Source organism: Zalophus californianus, chromosome 3, assembly GCF_009762305.2.
Source record: "Zalophus californianus isolate mZalCal1 chromosome 3, mZalCal1.pri.v2, whole genome shotgun sequence".
Classification (NCBI taxonomy): domain Eukaryota; kingdom Metazoa; phylum Chordata; class Mammalia; order Carnivora; family Otariidae; genus Zalophus; species Zalophus californianus.
Window position 1 is genome coordinate 69,076,841 of NC_045597.1, and position 19,184 is coordinate 69,096,024.

The window sequence follows — 19,184 nt, forward strand, 5'->3', positions numbered from 1 at the left end:
GTGCTATGGTGAGCTCTGTGAATTGTGTAAGATTGTTGAATCACAGATCTGTACCTCTGAAACAAATAATACATTATATGTTAAAAAAGAAAAAAGAAGAAGATAGCAGGAAGGGAAGAATGAAGGCAGGGAAATCAGAGGGGGAGACGAACCATGAGAGACTATGGACTCTGAGAAACAAACTGAGGGTTCTAGAAGGGGGGGGTGATGGGTTAGCCTGGTGATGGGTATTAAAGAGGGCACATTCTGCATGGAGCACTGGGTGTTATACACAAACAATGAATCATGGAACACTACATCAAAAACTAATGATGTAATGTATGGTGATTAACATAACATTAAAAAAAAAAAAGAACTAAATACATTCAAATCCTCATTATTTACAAACATTCCAAATCTGTGAATTCACCTACTCACTAAAATTTATTTGTAACCCCAAAATCAAAGCTTGAAGCATCTTCAGGGTCACTGGTGAGTACATGAGCAGAGCAACAAACAATCTGAATTGTCTGACCCATGTCCCAGCTGAAGCTGAACAAAGCAATGCTTTGCCTGTTATGTCAGCTCTCATATTTAGAAACAAATGTCCTTTTGAGAGTCTATTTAGTTCCACATTTTTTGTGTTTTTGTACATTTGTTGGTGATTTTGTTGTTTAAAATAGTTCCCAGTCATAGTGCTATTTAGTGTTCCTAAAAGCAAGAAGGTTGTGATGTGCCTTAGGAAGAAAATATGTTAGTGAAGCTTCATTGAGACATGAGTTACAGCTCTGTTGGTCATGAATTCAATGTTAATGACATGACTATATATTAAATAATTTATCTTTAAATTATGTACTGACAGGCTGACAAAAATGTGACCAGAGGCTTGGCGAAACCACCCGTATATTTTCCTTATAAGCAATGGTTCAGTATTTGCTAATTCAGTGACTGGGGTGACTCTGTAGAACAGAACTACTACAAGTAACAAGAAGCAAATGTACTATGTTAGCAACCCAAAAATCAAAGAACAGTTTTAGAACTCTGAAACATTTCTCATGAATACATTTTCCAAAAGGAGACAATTCAAGACATATCTCTACCATCATGGTGGACTTTTTTCTTCCTAAAAGTCAAAGACCATATAAAGTCATACTCTATTTGGCCATCTTCCTTACATTGATAGCTAATGCGCAGAGCTGATACTGTTCTAATGTGATGATTTCATGATAACAAGGTTCTTGTGCCAGCTTCACAATAGCACTCCCAGCAGCAAGTCTCAGACGTGACATATCTGGTTTACTAAAAAATAAGCAAGCAAAAAAGAAAGTTAGAGTTCTAAATGTTTACACAAAAACATTCCTATTTGCTATACCTAATTTTGTAAAAATTTCTGTGGCCAAAAGAAGGATGGAACACAACTTAGTGATAATGAACACCCTATTATGTTTATTTAACCTTGGAAAATGATGTCTAATACTACAAAACTCTTCTCTACACTAAAGTCATTTAATTCCCTCATCCTACACAAAACAGCTTTTAGCCAAGCTTAGAACAATCTATTTGTATGTTTAGTTACTGGGTCTAAAGTCTTCCACCATGGATTTTTTATGGATATGTGTTTACCTACAGATTAGGTACAAAAATGTCCTAACTTGTTAATCAAGTCAACTAAAACTAATGTGCTAAGTACAAAAGAAGAATGAAATCAGGTGTAGTGGAAAACATCACAATTTTTAGTTAGAATTCAACTTTTCAAATATTACCAAGAAGCTCCTTTTAATTTAAGAAAACTTCTGCTTAATGGGACACACCTCAAAGATTAGTAAACTCTTAACTAATAAAACACATCTAAACAATCCTTCCTTATATAGTGATATATTAGATAAATTACAGGGATTTCAGACTGAAAAGGAGGGAAAGTTGTAACTTCTTAACTAGTGCCCCCTATGTTCGTCCACAGTAAAAGATTCAATATTCATAAAACAAGTATGTGTCTACCATATATATAGCAAGCACTGAGAGTGACATAAAAGACACACTCTTGGTCTTCTAAAATCTAATGATTGAATTGATTTAAGAACCTCCCCTAACTTTCTTTTTTTTTTTTTTTTTTAAAGACTTTATTTACTTATTTGACAGAGAGAGACACAGCGAGAGAGGGAACACAAGCAGGGGGAGTGGCAGAGGGAGAAGCAGGCTTCCCTCAGAGCAGGGAGCCCAATGCAGGGCTCGATCCCAGGATGCTGGGATCATGACCTGAGCTGAAGGCAGACGGTTAACGACTGAGCCACCCAGGCACCCCAACCCCCACTTAACTTTCTAAGGATCATGTAAAAATACTGACTGAATGCATGCCAACATTTATAAGGTTCTGGAGTTACATGTCCCAGAGGTGCTATTCAGTGCATCAACAGCAATATTCCAAGTGGCTATTATATCAACCACCTCTAAAGGAAAGTCTGTTTTTCTTAGTGGAGCTTATTTTGTATAAAGATAAATAATTAAATTAAATATTTTACAACTAAGTTTTTGAAGACTGAATTTCTATATAAAGACTTGTTTTAAAAGTGAACTAATGTAATTCACATATATTTGCAGAATTCAAATACACATTTGATTTCATTAAAGAATAACATGAATAAAAGCAGGTGAGATGAGATCTAAATAAGCCCATAAATAATGACTAATTTAATTATAATAGCTAGACAAGATAAGTATAATCATTATCTCTATTTTATAAATGAAGAAACTGAGACATAAGGTTAAAGTAATTTGCTGGTAAATGGTGGTGTCAGGATTTGATTCCAGGCTCCAGGGTCCACTTTTTCATTCATCATACTAAACCACATCTTTCAAACAAAACAAAGTGCGTGCATTTATATAATTTACATCTAGTACATTTTTAAGTTTGCATATATTTATACTTCTGGAAATAGATTCAGTACGTCGTCTTCTATCTAGTGTGTTCTTTTTCCTTTAGACATTAACAAGAATGGAAAACATTAGTTACTGATAAGTTACTAACCATTTTCACATATTAGATATTCAAAAAAGTAAACAACTGTTGTTTAAAAATATTTACAATATATAGCAATACCCTGCCTCTGACATATGACTGCCATTTTGAAATGACCACTATACAAAAGCATATTACAATAAAAATATATGCACACATACACAGGAATACTACTTTTTTTGTATTTTATTTTTAATTTTTTACTTTTTTTATTATGTTCAATTATAGCCAACATATAGCACATCATTAGTTTCTGATGTAGTGTTCAACTAGCTACTTTCTTAAAAAGAAACTGCACCATTATTATACCAATTATACCAGATACTGAGATTATACCAGATACTGAGATAGTGTGCAAGAATTTTGAAATAATAATTACATACCTAATTTTTCCCTGTTCTGTCAAGTCTCCATCACTATGCAATATTGTAGTTAACAATCTTAAGGTAGATGTTCCTGATTTACTGTGATTATTTTTCATTCCCAGGAGCCATCGAACCATCATTTTAATAGCCTGAATCTATTTAAAAGACAAATTGACAAATACAACATTACTACATTTTAAAGAAATTCCGTTATCAACCTTAAAAAAAAATGAAATGGTTTTAATGAATGCTTTTTAAGAAAAGTAAAGGAAAAAAGAATCATTCTTTTCTGCATATATCAAGATAACTGGATGTCTTAAAGATGTTTTACCCTCCCACCCAGGCAATTGACAAATGAATGATTTAACTAAAGACTGGTTCTTTTTGTTTTTTTAACGTTTCCCCATCATAAACTCTATTCTTTAAATTCACAGTAAAATCATGTTAACTTCCCTAGTCAGAAAACTTAATTTCCCAACTGCAAATTATATTCCCATTTTTTGTGCTACATAATTACGAAGTACTAAAGTACTTCAAACCCTGTTATTGCCTCTCATATTTCCAACAACTCTTTTTCACATATTATCTTAGCTTTTTACAGATCTATGGCTAAGGAGCTAAGTGTGTCTTGAACAATGGCATGTGGCAGACACTCTTCAGATCCCTTTTCTGGGCCATTTGTTAAGCATGAGCTTAACTTCAGGAAGCCTGCCTTCTAGTCCAGTGCTTGACTACACAAAACTGCTGCTTAATACCAATGCTGAGAAAACAGGTTTATACTGGAACTCAGAAGCATCAAGCATCATTCCATCAGCTACTCTATAGGTCTACAGAAACAGTATTAGAATCTGAAGCTGGAATAGCATGACAAAGTAGTTCCTAATATGAAATATAAACCAGTATACACATACATACACAATATGAATGGATTTACATGAAACTACAACTAGAAAAACAGTATTTAATATATTTGTTCCTGGCCTACACACCTTGGACAGTGGATTGAAATGAGGTCTATGGCAGAGACTACAGATCATTTTAGTAAATCAATACTCTCTACACTAGCAATAAGCAGTCTTTTATGTACTACTTGTAATTCAAGGAATAACAGGTTGAACTTTTTAAAAATAAAAATAAAAAATTTTATCAAATCCCATGGAAAAGATGAATAGTCTTAAAACCTAGATGGCCATCTTTGCTGAACAGGAGATGCACACAAGAAAATCAGAAACGTCTTTTGCCATTAAAAGGTTGATAGCTAAGAAGCAGCAACATGGAGGCAGTTTCAAACACTTTTTTTTCCCCAAGTCAGATTATGTGCAACTGCCCATAGGGCCCCAGGTTTCTCATTATTGCCCTATACTCTCAGAGTACATGGAATGATGTCATACAATAAATATAAAACTTGGATGATTTTAATAGCCATATCTTTACAACAGGAATAGAAATTTTAACACCTTTAATGATAATACAATCTAATGAGTATATTAAAATAAATAGATCTATGCATATTACTCACTTTGACCATTGTCTCAGGAGAAACTTCTTCATCTGGAACCCAAAGCTTAGTTGTCTTTTTTCCTGGGAGCTAAACAAAAATGAAGAACTTTAAAACATAAATAAGAATGTTCATCTTTAATTAATTTTTAGTGAATGAATGAAATCTTTACCTTCTGCAGGGACAGTCATTACAGATGACTAAAATATCTCATCTATTTCTCAAAAAGGTTCAAAGATTTATCTTCACTAACACCCACATAAAGCACTTACACATCCATCAGCAGCTGGTTCTTTTCAGGTGTGAGGTAGGACTGACTTTAACCTTTTATATATACTTCCTAACTTAGCCTTTGAATATAATGATTCAATTATTTAAGGCGGCTGGCAAGGAGTAGGATAAAAATCAACACAGTCAAAAAGCGTAGTTCTTAAACAAGGAAAAGGGTATATACAAAATATCTTGAGCAGAAGAAAAATGAGAAAGGTTTGCAGTTGACTGTAGGTAAGAAAGAAGATGCATTAGTATCTTCCTACCGAAATCCCACCAAAATGGCAACACACACACACACACACACACACACACACGAAGGCTGGAAAACAAAAAGGTCCAAAAAGAAGACCAGAATCTTTAGAAAATTTTTTAAAACACAAAATATACAGCAAACACATTAACAGGGCTAGGTTTATATCTCCATAAAAAGCACAGAAAGGAAACATCCTCCAAAAAAGTTAGATTTTTTTTTTTCAGCACAATCACAGAATAATCCTGAGATGATAGAATGCAGGTATTTCAAGATGTACATTTACAGTGGCAGCCAGGAAATTAAAGTAAGGTGACAAAAGAGCTGAACCCAATCTTGGAACACTGGAGATCCAGTGTACCGCCAGCTGACAGGAGTGATTTCCAGAGGCAGCCTAGGAAACAAATCAAATAGCAGATCGGGTAACCCTCTGGCAACAGGATAGAAAGCCCCAACATCCGGAAGGCAAACTCATGAAACACATATAACTTAGGATGCACTTCCTTTCAGAACTGCCTTCGAAGTAAAAAGTGGAAATAATGAAAAAGCAATCACATTAGTAACATTCTGATGAAATTTCTGAACTAAGTATATTAAAAAGATCCTGAAAGATTCCATGGGGGAAAAGAAGCGGGAATCAGATCAACTTCAGATTCTCAGCTGCAAGACTAGATGCCAAAAAACAATGTTCTGGATTTTCTGCAGCCAAGTACCCTGAAACACAGGATTCTAGTACTCAAGAATAAGGAAAAAAAATATTTTTAGCAAGCTAGGACAGAGAGAAAGTTTCCAAATTAATAAGCCATTTTGAAAGAATTATTCAAAGATATACTCCACTAAAATATTTAATTCATAAGAAAAAATTCCATCAGCATATATTACAAAATAGAAAAAGTTATTATAAATAAAACCAACAGACTATCAGATGGTTCAAAAAATAATATAAAACCAAAATAGATGCAACAAAACCAATGACAGAAAATCTAAAAATAATAGGATGAAAAAATACACTAGTCAAGATAAAAAACATGAAATGGAATATGGATTTAATTAAAAGGATATTGAAGTATTTTTTTAAATCTTACACCACAATAAGATATAAAATTCATGAGCATTTGGACAACCAGCAGAAGAGTATCAAAATTAATCAAAACAAAAATGATTAAAAAAAGAGTAGATAGAAAACTTCAGTACCACAGTGACTTGAATATACACCACTTCCAAAAAAACTGATAGACGAAGTTGAGATGAAAAAATGGTAAGTAGAGGAAGCACATATAGAAATATAAGGAAATTAATATAGAGACAAAATATTCAAGGATTAGAAAATAATCAAAACTGGCATTCTTTTTTTAAAAAGATCTATTTTATTTTAGAGAGAGAGAAAGAGAACACGTGTGTGCATGTGTTGGGGGCAGGGGCAGAGAGAGATGGAGAGAGAGTCTCAAGCAGACTCCCCGATGCGGGGCTCGATACCACAGCATAGCAACTCAGGTAACTCAGCTACTGCTTTGAGTGCAGAGCCCGATGTGGGGCACGACACCCCGACCCAGAGATCATGACCTGAGCTGAAACCAAGAGTTGGAAACTCAACCGACTGCATCACCCAGGCGTCCCCAAAATGGCATTCTTCAGAAATAATTAAAAATAAGGAGAAAAAAGTTTAGCAAGAAAGATGGATAGAAGATCAAAACTATAAAATAATTATCTAAATCAACCACAAACATAAAAATGTAATTTAAAAAATCGAAGTACCTAGCAAAGTTGTACAAGAAAAATTTTTAAATTTTCTTTACAAAGAAAATTACAAAACTTTAATGAAAGACATCTTGTAGATGAGCAAACAAAGCAATGGTAAAGAACAGAGGCTATACACCCTATGACTGGTAACAATGCAGAGGACTGAAAGAAAGAGAGGTTACTCAATAACTTTTGATGGAAAATTTGGTTGTCCTATGGGAAGTAAAAAGAAATGAAATCCTAAGTTACAGCATACAAACAAACAAATCAATTCCAGATGGATTAAATTTTTTAAGTGTGAAAAGAAAATCTTAAAACTTTTAGAACATATGGGAGACTATTTTTATGACACTAGAGTAGGGAAGGATTTCTTACGGATGTAAAAAGCACTAACTACAAAAGAAAGGAACGATAAATTTAGCTACGTTAAAATTAATAACTTTTGTTCATAGGACACCATAAAAGGAGTAAAAAGACACACCATAAATGAGATTTTATGCATCTTTTATGAAGATATTGCAACATATACCTGAAAAAGTATTAATGTGTGTAAAGATTACCTATGAAGAAAAGACAAAAAGCTCGGGAAAAAAGGCAAAAGACCTCAAAAGGAATTTCATGAAGAGGCAACATGAATGGTGACTAGACATAAAAACTTAATCAGTAACCACAGAAATGCAAATTAAGACTATAATGAGACACTATTTTCCAACTTTTAGACGGGCAAAAATTAGAAGATCTGACACTTATGGGTACAATATACTGCTAATAAAAAAATAAGTTTTAACAATGATTTTGACGAGTAATTCAGGAATAAAACGAAAAGTTAAATGTGTCTAGACACTGTTATTCATCAATTTCCTTGTATAAATATAATCTAGAGAAATTCTTGCTCATTTGCATCATAAGGCCTAAGAACCTTCCCAGGAGCACTGTTCTAAAGAGGAAAGAAACGGAAATATTCCAAATGTCCACTAAGAGAATAAATATAAGAAATTTCACACGTGATATATAATACAGAGTAATGAATCGCACACAGCTAGATGCAATAACAAGGGAGGGTTATTCTAAGAAACAAATGTGTAATGATAAAGGCAAGTCAGCCAAGAATACATATGGTGTAACTCATAAACCTCAAGAATTAAGCAAAACCAAAACAAGTATGTTACTCAGAGACATATATGTGCTAAAGTGGTGTTCTGTTCTAGTTAGGGAATAATAAATCCCAATTCAACACAGTAGTTACCTGGGCAGAGAAGAAACAAAAAGAAAAGTTTGGAGAGTAATAAACCAGGAGCTAACAGTTCATAAATGTTCATTGTATTATTATAAAACAAGTTACACAAATGTTAAATATATATTCCTTTGTACATATCAAATATAACATTAAAATAAGACAAATTAATGGGTTAAAAGAGATGAAAGTTCTGTTCTGGCAAGAGCCGATTAGGTTTTTTGAACCTATCTTCCATTGGGACAAATGGAAAGGCTGGATAAAAGATCTTTTTAAAAATCAATGTGAAGGTGATAAAAGAGCTACCAAAGCAGTGAGAATTTGCAGGGCAAAGTTTCAAAAGAGGAGACAAATCAAGATTTGAGTCTGGCACTAGGACTGCTTTTCTCATACAAACAATAACTGATTCTGAAAGTGAAAGACTTACAAGGTTGAGAAATGTCTTCATCACTGTCACAGAGCAGGAAGGAAAAAAAATGGAATTCTGGGCCCAATAAAGAACAGAGTCCCTGTTAAACACCCTAGAGTTCTGTATGGCTCCCTAACAAATATACCCTACACATAAGGTGACCAGAAAAAGAATCAGCCTGTCAAAACCTGAAGCCCAGCTTCCAATCAGTGCATTCTTGCCTGGACCAAACTGATCTGACAATAGTTCCACTACCTGTCAGAAGGAAAAGTCGTCTCTAGAAGAATTACAAAGTCATTCAGGTCCTCAAATTATCTGTAACATTCTTCATATGCAAAGTCTACCATGCAATCAAAAATAACATGTGTGGGTGCCTGGGTGGCTTAGTCGGTTAAGAGTCTGCCTTTGGCTCGGGCTGTGATCCCAGGGTCCTGGGATCAAGTCCCGCATCGGGCTCCTTGCCCAGCGGGGAGCCTGCTTCTCCCTCTGCCTGCTGTTCCCCCTGCTTGTGCTCTCTTTAAAAAACAAAAACAAAAACAAAACAAAAAAAAGTGTATAAGAAAAGATTTTACCAAAACATAAGAGAAAAAAACAGACAAGACAAAGAGAGCCACAGGAGGTCTAGAAATTAAGGCTGATACAAACTTTAACTTAATTAAAGAAGTTCAAGAATTAAATGACAAGACAGAGAATTCTGGCAGGGAACTAAAAGCTATATTAAAAACTACAAAGAAATTATAAAATTGAAAGATAAAATAAGTATAATTAAGAATTCAACACATGGGCTTAACATAGGATTAGACAAATATGAAGAGTGAATTAGTAAATTCAAATGCAGGTCAGAAGAAAACAAAAAATGATGCATGAACATGGAGAAAAGTACATAAAGGTGTCAAACAGCTGGATCACAGCAAAAGAAATTGTATGTTTTGAGTGTATAATTAGAACTGCAGTAAGAGAGGAAAGAGAACATGAAACAAAAACTATTCAGAACATCAAAACTATACATTCAAGAAGAACTACAAGCCCCAAGTAGGATAAATACAAAGAAAAGCACACCCAGACACATCATTGTGAAACTGGAGCCAATGCAAAATAGAAAAGATTATTCAAAGCAAAAGGAAAACCTTCAAAGGAACAAGACTCTCAGCCGATTTCAAGAGAAAAGATAAGAAAATGAAAAATAATGGTATAATATTTTCAAATTACTGAGGGGAGGAAATATACCAGGCTAGAATTCTAAACCTGGAGAAAATATCCTTTAAAAAATGAAGGCAAAGTAAAGACATTGTCAGACAAATAAAAACCGAGAGACTGCATGAGCAGTAATCCACACTAAAAGAAATACTTCTTTTAATTCTTCAAGTATAAAGAAAATGATCACATACACAAAAAGGAATGAAAAAAGAAGAGAGGGGCGCCTGGGTGGCTCAGACGGTTGGGCATCTGCCTTCGGCTCAGGTCATGATCCCAGGGTCCTGGGATCGAGCCCCGCATCGGGCTCCCTGCTCCGCGGGAGGCCTGATTCTCCCTCTCCCACTCCCCCTGCTTGTGTTCCCTCTCTCGCTGTCTCTCTCTTTCTGTCAAATAAATAAATAAAAAATCTTAAAAAAAAAAAAAGAGAAAAGGGAAAAGATATTGGTAAATCTAAATAAACACTAACTGTAGAAAATATAATAGTAATGGTCCTGTGTGAAAAAGAGCACAAAAAGTATAAGGAAATAAAGGGAATTAAAGTATGCTAAGGCTCCTAAAATACTGAACCTGCTGTCCTGAAAGTTTAAGACAGACTAATTGATACTGGCGTTCAGAAGTCAAGGGAGAATGCTATATCCTCTAGGACACCTACTAAAAGAATAGGAAAATGTAAAAACCAAGTCAGTAAAGGGGAAAACGGAATAAAAATATTTAATCAAAAACAAGGAAAGAAAGAAGAGTAAAATGGAAAGAGAACTGATAGAACAAACTGAAAATAAAAACCAGATGGCAGGGGCACCTGGGTGGCCCAGTAATTGTCTCCTTCCGCTCAGGTCATGATCCCAGGGTCCCGGGATCGAGCCCCGCATCGGGCTCCCTGCTCCGCAGGAGGCCTGCTTCTCCCTCTCCCACTCCCCCTGCTTCTGTTCCCTCTCTTTGCTGTCTCTCTCTCTGTCAAAAAAATAAATTCTTTAAAAAAAAAACCACAAAAAACAGATGGCAAATTAACCCAAATCACTATTTACATTACATGTAAACAGACTAAAAAATAAAAGACAAAGTTGAAAGAAGCATGCCAGAACTAGGTTCAGTGCAGTGTCATATATATGCCATTTAGATGAAGTTTTCAAGTCCTCTATTGGGTAACTATTAGTCCATCCTTCCCTCTGAGACTGAGAAGAAGATAAAAATGTCCATTATCACCACTTCTATTGTTTTGAAGGTCCTGGCCAAGGTATGAGCAAGAAAAAGAAAGAAAAGGCATTAAGAATGGAAAAGAAAAAAAGAAGCTGTCTTTATGAACAAATGACATGACTGTGAAAAGAGAAAACCCCCCAAATGAAAGAACTAGTAGAATTAAAAATTGCCTTTAACAAGATCCTAGGCTAAAAGTCAATATAAAAATGAAGTAATTTCATATCCATATGCCAACAAAATGCAGTTAGAAAATAAATATTAAAAATTTTATTATCTATAAGAGTATCAAACAACATAAAATGCCTAGGAACATACTTAAGAAAGCTAAGACAACTACACAGAAACTTAGAAACATTATCCAGGGATATTAAAGACTAAGACATATACCATCTTCATGAAACAGAAAGCTCAGGATTAGAATACCATGTTCACAGAGTGAAAGGCGGTATTATGACGATGATGTCTGAAATTTATAATTCAACACCAGCCCTATCAAAATTCCAGCCAGGTATGTATATATGTTGGGTTGGGAGTGGTACAGGGAGAAGTGTCAAGCTGATTCTAAAATTTAGACAGAAACAAAACAAAACAAAACAATTTAGACAGAAATGCAAAAGGCTAGCAATAGTCAAAACAACCTTGAAAAAGATAATGATGACGATGATGAAGCAGTGGTAATAGCAGCAGTTGTCACTGAAGGCATCTGCAAGGCTTAAGCTACTAGATAGCAAAACCTGTCAAAGCACTCTTGAGAAAGAACAACAAAGCTGGACATATCATGTTCCCGGATTTTCAAACTATACTACAAAACTACAGTAATCAAAACAGTATGGTTACTGGCATGAAAACAGACACAGAGATCAACAGAATAGAATAGGGAGCCCAGATATAAACCCATGTACATATGGTCAATTAATTTATGACACAGGAGGCAAGAATATGCAGTGGGGAAAGGACAGTCTCTTCAATAAAGAGTGTTGGAAAAACTGGACAGCTACATGCAAAAAAATGAAACTGGACCACTACCTTACACCACATACAAAACAAATTCAAAAGGGAAAAAGATTTAGATATAAGACCTGAAATCATAAAACTTCTAGAAAACACAGGTAGTAAGCTCTTTTACATCAGTCTTAGCAATATGTTTTCGGAACAGTCTCCCCAAGCAAGGGCAACAAACACTAAAATAAACAAATGGACAATATCAAACTAAAAATCTTTTCCACAGCAAAGGAATCATCAACAAAAAGAAAAGGCAACCTACTGAACAGGAGAAGATATTTGCAAATCCTGTATCGGATAAGGGGTTAATATCCAATATATATAAAGAACCTATACGACTTGACAGCAAAAAACACAACCCAATTAAATAATGGGCAGAGAGGGTGCCTGGGTGCCTCAGTCGGTTAAGCGTCTGCTTTCAGTTCAGGTCATGATCCTGGAGTCCCAGGATAGAGTCCCACACTGGGATCCCTGCTCTGCGGGGAGTCTGCTTTTCCCTCTGAAACTTCCCCCTCTTGTGCTTTCTCTCTCTCTCTCAAATAAATAAAATCTTTTTAAAAAATGTTTAAAAAAAAATAATGGGCAGAAGCCTTGAATAGACAATTTTTCTGAAGAAGACATAAAGATGGCCCACAGGCACATGAGAAGATGCTCAACATCACTAATCATCAATGAAATGCAAATCAAAACCACAATGAGATATAACCTCACATCTATCAGACTGGCTAGTATCAAAGATACAGGGAATGGACTGGTAGGGCCCAGAGGCAGGGGTAGGTGGGCAAAATGACTGAATGGGGTCAAAGGTACAAAATTCCAGTTATAAAATAAATAAGTCATGGAATGTAATGTACAGCATGGTGACTACAGTTACTGTGTATTTGATAAGTTGCTAAGAGAGTAAATCTTTAGATTTTTCACAGGAAAAAAAATTTGTAACTGTGTGGGGATGGATACTAACTAGGCTTATTGTGGTGATCGTTTCACAATATATAAAATATTGAATCATTATGTTATACACATCAAAATAATATAATGTTATGGGACGCCTGGGTGGATCAGTCAGTCAGGCGTCTGCCTTCAGCTCAGGTCATGATCCCAGAATCCTGGGATCGGGTCCCGCATGGGGCTCCTTGCCCTGCGGGTAGCCTGCTCCCCCCTCTGCCTGCCGCTCCCCCTGCTTGTGCACATGCTCTCTCTCTCTCTCTGTGACAGGTAAAGGAATAAAAGCTTTAAAAAAAAAACTTAAAAAAAATAATGTTATATATCAATTATAGCTCAATAAAAAAGATTAAAGGACAACTTAAAAGACAACCTACAGAATGGAAGAAAATAAATGCAGACCATGTGTCTGACAAGAGCCTTGTATCTAGAATATATAAAGAACTATTAACGCTCAACAAAAACACAACCCTAAAAAATGAGCAAAGGACTTGTATAGTCTTTGCTCCAAAAAAGATACACAAATGGCTAATAAGTACATCAAAAGATGCTCAACATCATTAGAGAAATGCAAATCAAAACCAAAATGAGATACCACTTCACACTGACCAGGATGGCTATAATCAAATTAACAGAAAATAGTAAGTTGGCAAGGATGAGGAGAAATTGGAACTTTCATACATGGCTGGTAGGAAGGTAAAATGATGTAGCCTCTGTGGAACACAATTTGTCAGTTCCTCAAAAAGTTAAACACAGAAATACCATATAATCCAGCAAAGGTATATACCTAGGAATATATCTAAAGAACTAAACACAGGTATTCAAACAAATACTCAAACACAAAATTCATAGCAGCACTTTTCACAGTATTCAAAAGGGGGAAACAACCTAAATGCCCATCAATGAATGAATGGATAAACAAATTGTGATATATATATACACAATAGAATATTATTCAGCCATAAAATGGAATGAAGTACTGATACATATTACAATGTGGATGAACCTCAAAAACATTATGGTAAGTGACAGAAGAATGACACAAAAAGTCACATATTGTATGATTCCATTTATAAAAACCATTCAGAATAGTTAAATCCATTAAGACAAACAGGAGATTGATGGTTGCCCAGGGCTGGGGGAAATGAGGTATGACTGCTTAATGAAAATGATCTGGAACTAGATAGAGGTGGTAGTCACAAAAACTGTGAATGTACTAAAATGTGACTAAAATTAACCATTTTATGTTATATGAATTTTACCTCAATTTAAAAAAAAAATGCAGCAGGGAAGACAGTCTTTTCAATAAATGGTGTGGGGTCAGATGGAAATAAAACAATGAATCTTGACATTTATCACATAGCACATATAAAAATCAATTCTAAATAGATTATATAGCTAAATGTGAAAGTTAAATAAATAAAGCTTCTGGAGCAACACTGTCTAACAGAACTTTGAGATGCTGGAAATGTTCTGTGCTGTCCAACACTAGCAATATGTGGCTAGTGAGCACTTGAAATGTGTGAATACATTTACAATTATATTTAAACTTAAATTGCTACATGTGGTTAGAGGCTTGTACATTACCATACTTCTAGAAAATAATTTAGGGACTATTTTCACAACCTTGGGATAGACAAAAAAGACAGGTAAGTACTAACTAAAAAGAAAATAATGGGCTTTGTTAAAATTAAGAACTTTTTTTTAGTTTTTTTTAAAGATTTTATTTATTTATCTATTTGATAGCACACACGCAAGGAGGGGGAGGGGCAGAGGAAGAGTGAGAAGCAGGCTCCCTGATGAGCAGGGAACTGGATGCAGAACTCAATCCCAGGACCCGGAGATCATGACCTGAGCTAAAGGCAGACCGCTTAACCGACTAAGCCACCCAGACGCCCAAATTAAGAACTTCTGTTCATCAAAAAACTTCATTAAGAGAGTGAGAGAGCAAGTTACAAAGTGGGAAAAGGTATCTGCTAAACATACTGCCAAGAGGATACATAAGGAAATCTTAAGAGAGAGTAAAAGAGAGACTGACAATTTAATAGAAAAATGTGGAAGAGGCTTGAGCAGACACTTAATAAAAGAGGACAGCCAAAATATCCAATACATATATGAAAAAGTGCCTAAGGGCGTACTATTCATTACACATTCACATAATGGCTAAAATGTTGAAGATTGGCATATCTAGTACAGTCAAGGAAATGGTACAACTAGAACTCTCATTCAGCACATACAAGAATGTTAACTGGTATAATCACTTTGAAAAACAATTTGGCAAAAAAAAAAAAAAAAAGAAAAGAAAAGAAAGAAAAACAATTTGGCAAAATGTACTAAAACAACTTATACAGGGGTCCCTGGGTGGCTCAGTCGGTTGAGTTGTCCGACTCTTGGTATTGGCTCAGGTCATGATCTCAGGGTTGTGAGATCAAGCCCTGTATTGGGCTTCTCAATCAGCAGGGAGTCTGCTTGAAATTCCCTCCATCTTCCTCCCCTCCTCCCCCCTTCCCTGACTCGTGCATGGACGCACGCTCTCTCTCTAAAATAAAGAAACAAATCTTTAAAAAAAAAATAAAACAACTTATACATACTCTAAGATACACAATTACACTACAACAGAAATTGCATACATTAGTGCACAAAATATGTAAAAGAGTATTTGTAACAACTGTATGCATTTAACACTGGAAATAACCTAATGTCTAGCAAGAGAACAGATTCATGGTATATATGAACAATGGAATACTATATAGCAACAAAAATGAACAAACCACTAATATACAACAGGATGGATTTATCTCACAAATGTAATACTGAGTGAAGGAAGCCAGACATAAAAAATTTACTCTATATGATTCCATTTATAAAAGTTCAAAAATAGGTAAAACTAATCTTTGGTGTTAGAAGTCAGGATAATAGTTATCTTCAGGGAGAATGGAGGGGGATAATAGTAAGAAAAAGACACAGGAGCTTTTTGGGGGCTGGTAATATTCTATTTCTTTACCTGGATTGTCAGCTGGTCAAAAATGTTAACTTTATGATAACTCAAGGAACCATACCCTTAAAAAGTGTACACTTTTCTGATACATTTTATCTCAACAAAATTTTTTCATTAAAGAAAACAAAACACAGTAAGGATTCAGAAAACTTTAAACACATGATTAACACACATGACCTAAAGAACATATGAAATACTGTACTTAAGGGGAAGAAAACTGAGAGACACAGCTAAAGAACACAGCCAGAGACAATGGTAATTAACACAGGAGCCACCTGTCTTCAAATTACAGGGCTCTAGTCAACTAAAGTTAAACGTCACAAATCATTAGAGATCTAATACATACAATTATCTTGACTATTATCCCCACAAAGTATTTTTCCATAACAAATTTGTTTAAAAGTATTAACAGTATTAAAGCATATTAATATAAGAATGACAGATATGAAACATGTAGTAATATAGCTATACATTGCAAGAACTGTAACTGTATTTTAAGAGGAAAAACTTTATCTTATACTTTTTTTAATTCTCCAAAGAACCCAGTACAGTGCTGAGCACACAACAGACACAAAACTGATGGTTACATATGTGTCTGCACATGCACATTTGCATGTGTGTGTACACATAAATATGCACACACATACATAAAACTCCATGTGACTGTAAGGCATCAGTTCTCCCACACCCAAACAAGCACTGCTCCAAAGACAAATGGAAGACAGACAAAAATCACTATTTCTTTCCTAATGTTTTCTCCCAGGGCTCTTTTAATTCTCTACCATATGAAGGGAAAGAAACAACTATTGTCATGACAACCATACTGTGAACTAGCCTGTCAGTCTTCACATTTTTTAAAATAGATGTCATTATAAAAAATTAACCTACTGTAAAGATGAAAAAGAACCAAATGATATTTTGTATTTATCAAGGAATGCATTGCAGGTTACATGCCTATGCTCAATTAAAGAGATGTTTCAATGTTGTTCTAATGGAGGTGACAGCTTGTTAAAAAAGACAGGAAAACCTAAAAGAAGGCAGCCAAATGGAAGTGTTATTTGCATCATTTCACTTCTCTCTTTGTTGAATAAAATTTTAGAAGATAATGCTGTGAAGAACACAGGTCGAAAAAATATCAATTACCCGATCATTCATGAGAAGATCTTTCACAATGAAAGTAGCTACCAAGGACTTCAAAGGAGCAGCGAATTGATCAGGTGCAAGGAGAGCAATATGCCCAATAGTAACCAATGGTGTTATGAGATGTTCCAGGTTGCTTGGATCTAGGCTCTTATGCAGAGGCTAAAAATGAGAAAAGGAAAATACATTCAACTCTATAAATATGCAAATAAACTAGTCACATATTTCATGTTCAAATAAAAAAAATTACAGTAGTTTCAAGACATATACGTGGTTTTAAGTAGTAGCTTAAACTCACATTTAAATTTCTATAGGTTATGTCTAAAAGGCATCACATTCAAATATTGTCAGGTTTTGCCCAAGTTGTATCTTAGAAGTAGGTTAATAAAAAAAAATGTCAGCATGGAGAATCATATTATGTATATTTTATGACCACACTACATGAATATGGGAGACTGCTAGGGCTCAGCAATATCCACTTTTGTTCTACTTCCTGGGCAAAAGGATGGCTATCTAAGCAGCGTCCTCTCCAGCTAGATGAGAATATCTGAATAAGCTCTGGTTAACAGACTGGGTATAAAAGTGAGGTATGCCATGCCCACACTAAGGCAAGGATGAGAAGTGTATCTTCTCCATATTCTCTCTCTTTACTCACTGGCAGGCTTAATACCAAGCATCCAGTGGGACTTAAAGAGAAGCCACTTGTCAAAAAAAGTCTATGGGACTAAACCACTGATTAGAATGCAATCTAAACACCCACCTGGACTTTTTATCAGGAGCCAGAAATAAGCTTTTATTATACAGAGTCACATGCATTTGTGTGGATTTTTATAGCATCAAATATTAAATACCACAACTAATGAAATTATTTTTATTATTCTGATAGAAAACCCAATCATTAATACACATTCTGCCATGACAAAAGAATGAGATTCTTCGTATACCCATATAGAATAATATCTAAAATGTAATGTTAAATTTTTAAAATAGAGAAATCAGAAGAGTGACTATAGTATATTATCACTGGCATAAGCAGAAAGGGAAGGGGACAAAATGTATGTATGTGATTGTGTGTGTGTGCACGCACATATGTATGTGTATTATGTTACTTGTATGTGAATGAATACTCTCCAGAAAAGTATCTTAGAAACTGGTAACATTGGTTACCTCTGGGAATGAGAACTGGGTGGCTAGGGATACAGGGCTAAGGTGGAGGAGAAAACTTACTATTTTACTATTTGGATTTGTTTTGTGTCTTTTGATTTGGAAGCAAGTAAATATATTATTAAAAATTTTAGTAACACTTTTAATAGAGTCGATGCTGTCCTCCCATACTGAACACCAAAAATTCTAGGCTCGAAAAACAATACTAAACTGTTCTTTCCCAACATATTAGAGTAATGTGAGGCTTCATTTAGTCAAAAGTATATTTAAATGAATTTGCATCTTGCTATTCTTGATGACTTCCCTCAATACTTCCATTGTACACCTAAATGCCAGCTTGTTTACATTATAAATAAAAATATGACCATGCAGTCTTTTTCAATAATGAGTGTGACAATTTTAAACAATAAGATAATAAAGTCATTTCTGGAAAAGCGAAATTAATAGTCAGACCCTGGATTAACAGTCATCTCATGAAGGCCAGACAAGACAGCTCTATGAAACCTTTTCTCAGAAAGCTAGCAAACTTACACATTATAGCAGAAGGGTTACAGATTAGGTTATGGTAAAGATAAAATATCAGCTATATAATATCAAAATGAAAATAAAAGTACCCTACAAATTCAAGTTATTATCAGCATTATCCTGCTCTTTATCACCACTGAAAGGAGATTAATCAAGAAAAAACAAAAGCTTTCTAAATCAACATGAATTCATTAAAGTCATTCTGATATACAAAAACAGACCACAGAAAATACCTCCCCCCCGCAAAATGCACAA

General features: G+C 34.8%; 1 protein-coding gene across 8 annotated transcripts in view; it reads right to left on the minus strand.

Moving 5' to 3' along the window:
* The window catches only part of PDS5B (PDS5 cohesin associated factor B), a 195,472-nt gene that overhangs the window by 36,747 nt on the left and 139,541 nt on the right, over positions 1-19,184 (minus strand). For all 8 annotated transcript variants that reach the window (XM_027590032.2, XM_027590030.2, XM_027590034.2 and 5 more), the window contains 4 exons: positions 17,244-17,402; positions 4,880-4,948; positions 3,379-3,515; positions 1,155-1,278 (listed from right to left, as the gene is read on the minus strand). In XM_027590032.2, coding sequence (XP_027445833.1) covers positions 1,155-1,278; positions 3,379-3,515; positions 4,880-4,948; positions 17,244-17,402 — 489 coding nt within the window. The remainder of the gene's footprint in view (positions 1-1,154; positions 1,279-3,378; positions 3,516-4,879; positions 4,949-17,243; positions 17,403-19,184) is intronic.